Genomic DNA, 10,323 nt, shown 5'->3' with positions numbered 1-10,323 from the left:
ATCCCGGATTTATTTATCTCTGCCCCCACCCCGGCTTTAAGCTGCGCCGCGTCCTGTGCCCACGATGAAGCGACCTTGCGAGGAAACTACCTCAGACAGCGACATGGACGAGACTATAGACGTGGGGAGTGAGAACAACTACTCGGGGTAAGTGCCCCCCCACCCACTCCCACCCCGAGGGCCCCCGGCCCTGGGATGGGGCAGAGTGAGGGGAAAACCCAGCCGCTCCTTTTGGGGGGGTGGGGGGGAAGAGCAGCCCCCCCAGTGCGAAGCGGGGTACGGTTTTGTCCTCCGTCCGGGTCAACTAGCAGCTTATTGATAAGCCCCCCCCACCCCCGCCAAGAATTTGCCCCAAGGTCTGGCTGCCCGAGCCTCGAAATCACACAGAGCACTCAAGTAACTTGTGAGCCACCGGGCTGCAGTTCATTAGCTCCCCTTAATTTGCCATTTTCAACCAGCCCTTTTCCCAAATCGCTCCTCAGCAGGCCGAACAACCCGAGGGAAATGAGCTTTGGAAAGTAAGCAGGGGTCCACAGCAGATAACGGTAACTTCTGCGAACCCTGCGTGCAAGCCGAGGGCGAGCCGAAGGGATTGCCCGACGGAAAGCCGGCTTGGGAGCTCCACGGGGTCCGTGCCGGTCCTCAAAACTGGTCCTGCCAATTTAGAGGCACATCCACCGGAGCCCCGTCTCGTCCGCGTCAGTGGCTAAATGAGTATTAAATGCTACTGGATTTTTTTCACTCGCTCGTGACGAAATAAAAGCCTTTCCGCACTCGTGGGTAGTGTAGTTTTAAAAGTGGATTTTGAATTCCGTTCCTGATGCGGGACAACGCAACAGACCCGGGCTGGGCAACTGGCTTTGTACTTAAGCATCTCTCGACTCTTGTAGCAATGGGCAGGAATGTCAAAACCTAGCAGGCCAGGCAGAGGTTGTGGCATCAGATACACGTCCTTACCACTGCTGTTAGCATATAGAGATGGTTCACGTGGGTTTGGACTCGGTTCTTCACCCTGTATTTGGTAGGCAGGGCTTTATATCCGATGGAAACAAGATCCGCTGCACCGGATGGTGAACTGTCTCCGGAAAGGGACTTTATTTTCAATAGAGTGTTCTGTCAATTCAAAATATATGCTGGGGCAATCAAAAATGAAATGTCTCTCTCTCTTTAAAAATACCGTGCGGTGCAAAGAACGTCTCCTAAGCATTGAAAACGGCATGAGAGGGACTATGCATACTTAATATGGTGACCTAAGGTGTCTTCAAAGAGCGGTGTCAAGTTGTGCAACACCTGACATACTTTTATTGTTTCACAGGCAAAGTAATAGTTCTGTCATTCGATCAAATTCCCCAACAACAACATCTCAGATTATGGCCAGAAAGAAAAGAAGAGGGGTACGTTGCGTTTAATTCTTTTCCCGTGTGCCAATTTGCGTGTGTGCTGTGATTTTGCCCTTCAACATTTTTTTATAAACTTAATGTGTTTTGTTTTTTTGGGAATAGATTATAGAGAAAAGGCGCCGTGATCGTATAAATAACAGTTTATCAGAGCTGAGGCGGCTTGTGCCAACTGCTTTTGAAAAACAAGTAAGCCCTTTTTTTTTTTTTTTTTTAATTCTGTATCTCATCTGGCAATGTTAGTTCTCTTGTAAAACTCATTAAAATAATATTGTATGTGTCCTGATCTGGCACAAAGCAGGCATTTCAATAAAATGCTTTCTTGTGGCGAAACTATTAGAAACATAATTCATTATAAGGCTGAAAAACATTTCCATTCTTTGGCTTGTTTTTCCCTTAAGGGTAACTGTATTCATGTTGCCTCTGTTCTTTCGATGAATTCCAGTAGTGGTTTTGTTAAAAATGTGCTTTACTCCATATTTAAAAAAAAAACAACAAACCCAACCCAGCTCCCCCCAACCTCTATGTCAATTAGCCTTCCATCTAAATCTTTAAATATAATCTCTTTCGCCCCTACTTTAAGAAACCTTAATTTTTGAATCTATAATTTCAGTTCCAAACTGATCAATCCAGTTTCCTGAAAAGGGAACAGACAGTCTGGATTATTCACGTTTTAAACTGACTCTTTAGAACTGGGGCATTAGGAGAGGGAATAGGCCCATGTCATGTGAGCTGGTGAAGTCAGTGATACGTTCAAAGACTTGTCAGTGAGAAAGTATTCAGTGGGAAGGCTGCACGGATCCAGCTGACTTTGGTTCAGCTCCTTGGTCATGAAATTACAGACCAAAAGCTTAGAATACAATCTGTCCTGTAAAAGAGGACATTTTGTTTATGCCATTCAAATTAAATTATTTACTTTTCCATATCTTGATTTTTGGATCTGGGGGCTTTGATTCAATATTTAGCCTTGTTCCAGTTTTGCTGGAGGTATCTGAATATCTACGGATATGTCCAAGTGACACTACGTTTCAATAAAAAGGAACCAACTGAAAATAAAGGACCTGACTTCCTTGTAATAGTAAAATAAAAAACAGAAAGTAAAATTTGAGAGCAGGATTGCGAGGCGCTGAAAGTCGGTGGTAACTCCGTGACAAGCACCGCGCCGTAATAGGCCTGTTACATCCCTGGCCTGAACAAAAGCTGGCTAAAAAGAAATTTGAAGTATTGTAATCATGGTGAGAGCATCACTTGTGTCACCTGCAACTCGCTTGTAGTAACTACTGGTTATAACCGTGCCCTTGTGTAGGTTCTGGCAAAACAGAGTGACAGAGGTGTTTTCAGCTAGATAAACAGGGGCAAGAGACAACAGTTGTTTGTCCCATTTTATTGTTTACTTCTTGAAAACCACAAACATTCTAAAACAAGTCCTACAGAGCCTTTGGAAATTACCCAGCGCCATGCAGTTTTTAGCTATTAGTCACTCTCACTGAGACGGCTTGTGCTGTGTCTATGGAAAAGATGAAGTCTGAGGAAAGGACAGGATGTAGTCGCATGTAAAATGGGGAATTCTGACCAAAAATTCACGCGCGCACCAACCTTTGTACGAGGAAAGTGCTGAAAGCAATAAGCGGATTGAAAAAAATGTATCAGCGTAAAAACGAGCGCGCGCGCACTGTATTTTGTTCCGAAAGCCCCACCATTTTTCTGCAATATGCCAAGGACAAAGTCATCGGTCCTTTTCCAGCTCCTTGACATTCAGCTCACTGAAGTTTCCAAGTTGGAGGTTTAGTTTCGCTTCCGCCTCCCTCCCTCCCTCCCCAAATCACAGCTCTGCTCTCCCGAGTCCCTCGCAGAGATTCAGCGCCAGTAAAGCAGGGCTGCGGAGGAGGGCGTAAGCCTTACCTAAATCGCACGCGTGCAACCTGGGTGAAGCTGGCTCAGGCTGCGGGACGGTCAATGGCAGTGAGGCAGGCCGGACGATAACTGAGAGAAAAATGGGGCTTGCAGGATGCGATCCGCCAGTGGCTGCAGCTTGCGCAGCCCTGGTTTTCACTGATGCCAAGGGATGATCTCTTGCACTGGAATAATGTTTGCACGGGAAACTCAGTCGTCTGGGCGTGCTCCAGATATTGAAGGGAATGTTACCGTGCAAAATAGTTTTATTCACAGATTAATATATTAATACTACCTTTTGAGTTGTATTTTATACTTTTCCTCTTGTAGCTCTGTGAGCCACCCTCAGTAACAGGAAAAGATTTTCCTTTTTCACCCTATTTAGCTTCACGTCCCTGCAAACTAGGCCCCTCGCTAACTTAAAATACCGTGGACTGTGCGGTTGTTTTTTCAGTCGAGGATGAGAATAGAATATTCAGCAGCCAAATGACATGTCGAAAATGAAGAGGCGATTAAGAAAGAGGGTTACTTCTGGGTGTGTGTCCACAGGGACACCTACTGGTAAATGCAGAAAAAAAAAATGTTGCAGCAGGGTATTCATCGATAAATGGGGCAGACCTGTCCCGCCAGCTCTCCGTTTGTGTTTGTTGTTAAAAAGAAAATCCGGCAAGTTATGCATTTCTCTCATTTCATGAAGATGCTCATCTCTGCACTAGCTTCAAGGCCAGAGCTACACTGAGCTATAGCCTTATTAAAGCAAAATTGTGCTGCTGCTGCTGCTGCTGCTTGTATCGCTAGAGAGGAGACGGCCTTCGTCCTTAGAGAAAGTCTGGGAGGCAGATGCTCACGAAAGAATTAAGCCGAGAATGTCCTAATGATAGGGGAAATTGAAACCATAAGGCTGAGCTCAGTGGAAAGTATATCAAATTAAAGTTTCTAGTACTTGTAAGCCTTTATTTATATGAGTCTCTTATCTCAAAGGGATCTGCCAAATTAGAAAAAGCGGAAATACTGCAAATGACAGTGGATCATCTGAAGATGCTGCAGGCGACGGGAGGGAAAGGTAAGGAGCCGACAGTTTCTTTTCTAATATTTGGGGAAATCTCAGCAAAAAAAAGCGCTTTGAGGAGCCGTGATAGGCGTTTCCAGATTAAAGGAGTGGAAATCAATGCTAATGGCAGGATTGAACTCGTGGGAAAGAACTACTGGGACAAAAGAAGCACTTGACCCTGGGCTTGTGTTTGCTTTCATAACACTGTGGGAGTAAAGGCTTCATTCACAGGCAGCCCAGTCAGAGATTTGTTTGGGGTTTCCAAAGAGCACTGAAATCTGCACAGGGAGACAAAACAAATACACAAACACCAAACATAAACAGGAGGTTTGTGGCAACAATTGTGTAGCACAAAACCGATGCTAAACCTCATTATCCAGCAGCTATACCGAAGGAAGTGGATGGAGAGGAACTTTCATTATTGTTTATGTATTTTCTTTGTTCTGGAAAGACTTTTAAATGCCAGGTTAGACCGTCTCGTTCACCAGAACAAAACCCGGTCTTGCTCTCTGCAGCTCCAGGTACCTGATAAAACAGACAGGCGGACAGCTAGCAGCGCTCCCTGTGCTCACGTGTATATGCTATATTCGTGTGTCAGAGGACGTGTATATGCTATATTCGTGTGTCAGAGGACGTGTATATGCTATATTCGTGTGTCAGCGGTGTGGGTAGCTCCCTGGTAGTGGGTGCCGATGTGACGCAGGGGCTCCGCTGGCTGACCCAGTAGGTCAGCCGGCTGCCGGGAGTCGAGCATCCCTCGCTTGTGCAAGCTGACAGTCCCGAGGCTGGAGGCCAAATGATTTCAGCCACCCACGAGGTATTCTGTATAGTCACGATTTGGGAACTTGTTTGGAGTGACAAACTTCCTGGCCTCCTGTAAGCAGGGTCCCACATCCTGTGCCATCGACCGTGGTGATGGTTCAAACTGGTGCAATGGAAACTGGCCCGTTTTTCATTGACCCGTTCTGCCATCTAGGTAAAGGCTAGAAAAGAGGCGGCTGCTGCTCTCTCTTCCTTTTTCGATTAAACTCGGAAGTTTTCAGCCCGCGACTGAATTACTGCTCCTCTCTGTACCTTACAGTGAATACAGAATTCAACTTACAATCAGTGCATGCTTAAGAACAAATGGTTATAGGAAAGGCTGGTATTCTGCTATTTGTGAAAATTAACACCAAGCTGATGTAGGTATTTTCTAGGTGTTAAGAAGCTTTTGCTAGGAGTCCATTTAAGCTTAAAATCTATGGGTAACTTGTTCTACAAGAGGTGAAAGAAATTTTATTGCCCTTCATATAACAGATGCCTTGATTCCTCAGAAGATGTGCAAAATTAAAAAAAAAAAAAGTTAATTTTTATGTCTAAAAACGTCGTTTAAAAAGCACTATTTAGTCGGTAAAGCTACGCTCTCGAAAGTTACCCAACGCCAGAATGGACCATGCTCGTGCGGTTTGAATTCAGATCCTCCGTGCGTGATGGTGCCGTTTTTCATTGCGCGGGCGCGGGCTGGCTTTCCGCAAGCTCCGTCTCGCTTGGTGCAACGGGGCGAACAAGGTCTCAGCTGCTGAGGGGAGCGGCGGTTGTTTTCCCTTCATCCTCCCCGCGTACGACGTGCGGCTCAGCTATCCCAACCTGACCCCGCTTCCCGCTGCGCGTCGTTCCTCTGAAACGCTGCAGCAGCTCCCACCCCTCCGATGTCGGCACCCACAGCGGGAGGACCGGGAGGCGAACCCGATGGGGGGGCATAACTGAAGAGGAACCCTCCTTTCCCTGCTTCCTCGCCCCAAAAAAGTACATGGGGGATTATTTTATAACTGGGGCAGGGGACGAAGTGCCTGGGATGGGAGCTGCCGGGCGGAGAGGGGCGCCAGCAGAGCCCCAGGCTCCGGACAATGGGATTTTGTTAGCGGTCCCAGGTCCTGCGGTCTCTTCCTTGGTCCGCCACTGCCACCACGGCTCTCCCTGCCCTGGCTGACACCGGCGTGCCTGCGGCTGCCGGAGGGCGATGCGGGGAAGGACGAAGCGTCGGGGTGCGGGGAGAGGCGATGCTGGCTTGTACCCACAGCAGCCTTCCACACCACGGTCCGTAGTGGGAGGCGCATCGGTATAATGCCCATATAATACTGTGACTTTATCTTCTCCTTCCGACCCAGTAATCTCACTGCACGGATTAAGAAATTTTAAGGAAAAGAGGTTTGCAAGTTAGTACCGGGCAAAGTTTAAGCCCACGTTTCCCGCTTGCTTAATGTTTTACTTTGCAACCTAAGTAACACCTTTAAATATCATTTCTTAAGGAGTTTTTAAGGCAGATGTTTGTTTTATTTGCAAGTGTAGTTATTCCTACTTTGTCACTCATCTTCCAAGCCAGAAACCTTTTTGGATCAGCAAAAAAATGAGTTGCATCATTTTTCCTATGGACAAAAGCTATTATTGCAGCAGGGAGAAATGCGTCCTTATACCCTTATGCTTCCCCACACCGAGGGCTGGGGAGAGCTCATCCTCTTCCTCCTCACGCAGAAATGGAGGACACCCATGACAGGGGATGCCGGGGCTGGGCAAACTGGAGTGAAGTTGGCCACTGCTCAGCGTGCTGAGCCCGAGGTCGGCACAGTGGAAGAAAACCTGATGCGCCTCCTGTCCCTTCTCTGCTTTTCGGAGCTGCCCGGGCAGGCAGGCTGCCGCCTCCGAGGTCCTGCGCAGACTCCGCGTTTCCACCGCCCTGATGCAGGTGCAAGGAATGGTCTCCTCTTCACATTGAGTTACGGTTTTGGCCCGGGGCCAGGGCTTTTTGCTGACCGTGCAAGCGAGCACAGGGGAGGAGTAATTTGCCAACAGCGAGTCGCTTGCTGGGACCTCAGGGCGGTTTTATTGCAGCTTTGCTGCAAATTTAGCTTGGGTCACTGACACCTGGGTCAGCAACGTGGGTTAGTATAGCTCCAATGACTTAGCCGGTGTCCTGCGTGCAGAGTAGGGGGGTTACCGGGATAGCTGAAGCAAAACCTAAGCTTCCCGCTGGCTACAAAACGCTGGCATGTACGTGTGGGGGTGGTGGTGGAGGACGTTTTTGGGTTTTGGAAAGGAACAAGAAACAACATTTTTAAGTCTCTCTCAGAAGGGGAAAGCCAGAAAAGGGGAAACCTGGAAAAGATAACCATCAAAAGCAAAACATAACGGAGCCTGGGAATCCCAGCTCTCATCTCCCCTCTGTTTTCATGTCTCGGCCACCACAGGAGACCGAGAGGGAGCCAGGATCACCCGGGCTTTGGGACGGCTCGTCACAGCGCCGGCAGCTCAGACTTGGGGGAGGCTGGTGACAACCACATCCCCCACGTCTCCTCCGGTCCGGAGGGAGGGAAGCCGGGAAGCCCTGGCTTGAGCCCCGCGCTCGCGGGGCTCCCAGGCCGGCTGAATTGTGGCCAGAGCCGAGAGGCGGTTTTGGCCGCGCGTCAGCCCCTCTGAAGCCGACGGAGGTCCTGGAGCCTTCGGTGCGGAGGCATTCCCCACGCCGGGCTGGCTGACACCCCAGCAGGTACCACCGGTGGCCTGCCTGGCGTTCGTTTCTCGGGAATTCACTCAAACCGCAGCGTTTCCACGGGTCGCTTGGTTGCGGTGGACCCGGTGGGAAAAAAGCTGCAAGGAGTCGGGGCTCGGTGAGACGAGCCCTCGACCCCTGGCGTTGGCCGATATGCTGGCCGAGCCGGCGTTTCTCTTGGGTTCAGTACAGCCTCAGAAGAGCGAGGCAGCCTGCGTCAAAATCACTGTCATAATTTGGCAAGAAGGGGGGTATATCAGGCAGGGGATTTGGGGCGACGTCTATAAATGTGCCCAAGTTAATTCTGTAACACGGGTGTGCAGCGAACAGAAAGGCTCTTTTCTTGCTGGAAAGTTGAGAGAAGTGAAAACAACTGTCTAAGGTGCTAGCATTTTTCAGAAAGACCAAGGTCATTTCATGCCAGAGAGCGCAAGGCCTAATGCAGCTATCGCTGCTGTATTCCTCCACAATAAGGGCACTTGATCTTTATATACTAACATACATCAGAGTCATGCATACCTAAAAATCTTCACTGAAAGCAAGAGAAAAAAACACCATACCAGCTTGAGAGTGGATAGGACATTATTCTCCCAAGGAGATTGCTTTTAAACTAAAATAGGAGAATTCCAAAAACTGGAATAGGTTTTTGTGGTTGAAGAGCTGCAACTTAAGCACTAGATTTGATCCTAGACCCTTTTAGAAAGGGAATATCTTTTCATGTGCATTTAATAAGCCAAATTTTTTTTTTTCAAATGCTTTTTTGTCCCAAGCTTGTGGAGCTGCAGTTGCTGTTTGTTGAAATACCTCATGGGCCATATGACTGTCAGTCTTCCATCTCCAAATTAGCAATGGCATTACATAAAACGTTTTCTCAGTAAAGCTTTTTATTGTGTGTGTGCAGAGTCATGACAAGATGTTTTTAGTTTGTAGTTAAGTGACACCGTATGTCATGTTCTCTTAATGACTCTGTGAAGTAGGTGGGACCCCGGCAGCAGTTACAACAACTATCTTGCAATGTCGAGAAATAGTTTGAGAGCGTTACAGTGAATGCCAGCGTAAGGAAGAAAAGGCAGGGTCGTACACGCAAGCTCTCCGATCTCCAGCCTGTTTCTTTGTGTGGGTAACCGTCTCGTTCCCACACGCGCATGCAGGATCAATGCTGCGCTGCAGCAGCTTGCTGAGGAACTCCAGGAGAGGCATGGAGTATCTTTTTATGTATCGCGAGTACTTACGGACTTAATTCTTTTCGCTTGTGTATTGTCTGCAAAAAACGACTGCAGCCTATCGCGTTGCAGGGATGGTCGCACAAATCATTTGCAGCTCGGAAAACAAAATTTTCGCGTTGCGAGTCTTCACCCGTGACCGGGGGATCCAGCGGCCGAGCGAGGGCCAGGTTGGCCGCGTCACCTAACGTTGGCCGGGAAGCTGGCTCGACACTCAACGCATCTTTTGCCCTCCCATTGCAGGTTATTTTGACGCCCATTCCCTGGCCATGGATTTCATGAGCATTGGTTTCCGGGAGTGCTTGACAGAAGTCGCGAGGTACCTGACGTCGGTGGAGGGTCTCGACACGTCCGACCCCCTGCGCGTTCGACTCGTCTCCCACCTGAGCACCTGCGCCTCTCAGAGGGAAGCCGCCGCCATGACCTCCTCCATGGCCCACCACCACCACCACCACCCCTTGCACCCCCACCACTGGGCGGCCGCCTTCCACCACCTCCCGGCGGCTCTGCTGCAGCCGAACGGACTCCACACCTCCGACGCCGCCCCGTGCAGACTCTCCTCCGACATCCCCCCCCACGGCTCCGCGCTGCTCACCGCCACCTTCGCCCACGCCGACGCCGCGCTCAGAGTCCCCTCCGCCGGCAGCGTCGCTCCCTGCGTCCCTCCTCTCTCTACCTCCCTCTTGTCCCTCTCGGCTACCGTTCACGCCGCCGCCGCCGCGGCTACGGCCGCCGCCCAGAGCTTCCCCCTCTCCTTCACCGGCGCCTTCCCCATGCTTCCCCCCAGCGCGGCCGCCGCCGCCGCCGTGGCCGCGGCGACGGCCATCACCCCTCCGTTGGCCGTATCGGCCACCGCCAGCCCTCAGCAGGCTGGCAGCGGGGGCGGCAATAAACCCTACCGACCCTGGGGGACCGAAGTCGGAGCCTTTTAGGTGGCCCCCCTCTCCCTTCCCGGCCTGGCTCCCTCCTCTCCCTCAGCAGACGCGCCCGCGCGTGCGCTCGCACCCCCGCGTGCCCACAGCCGCCCACACATGAGCCCCCGGGACTCGGCCTGTCCCTCCCGCTCGGCCCGGCCAAAGGGCCCGAGCGGTGCCGGCAAGCCCGCCGAGGAATGGCACCACTCTCCTCCTCGTTCCAGGCGTCCGAGAGGACACGGGGCAATACCTTCTTCTTTTTCCTTTTCTTCTCCTTTTTCTTCTTCTACTTCTTCTTCTACTTCTTCTTCTATTTCTT

At 50.2% G+C, this 10,323-nt stretch overlaps 1 protein-coding gene across 1 annotated transcript; it reads left to right on the top strand.

The window, feature by feature from the left end:
- Nucleotides 1-2: 2 nt before the first annotated feature.
- HEY2 (hes-related family bHLH transcription factor with YRPW motif 2) lies at nucleotides 3-10,022 on the top strand. Its single transcript, XM_010562511.1, has 5 exons — nucleotides 3-147; nucleotides 1,316-1,394; nucleotides 1,503-1,586; nucleotides 4,272-4,353; nucleotides 9,334-10,022. The coding sequence occupies exons 1-5, from the start codon at nucleotides 65-67 to the stop codon at nucleotides 10,020-10,022; spliced, it is 1,017 nt and encodes a 338-aa protein (XP_010560813.1). The 5' UTR covers nucleotides 3-64.
- Nucleotides 10,023-10,323: the final 301 nt, after the last annotated feature.

Source organism: Haliaeetus leucocephalus, unplaced genomic scaffold (assembly GCF_000737465.1).
Source record: "Haliaeetus leucocephalus isolate CR32 unplaced genomic scaffold, Haliaeetus_leucocephalus-4.0 Scaffold160, whole genome shotgun sequence".
NCBI lineage: Eukaryota > Metazoa > Chordata > Aves > Accipitriformes > Accipitridae > Haliaeetus > Haliaeetus leucocephalus.
Note: the sequence above shows the minus strand (reverse complement) of the source record. Positions and strands in the feature narration are given on the sequence as shown.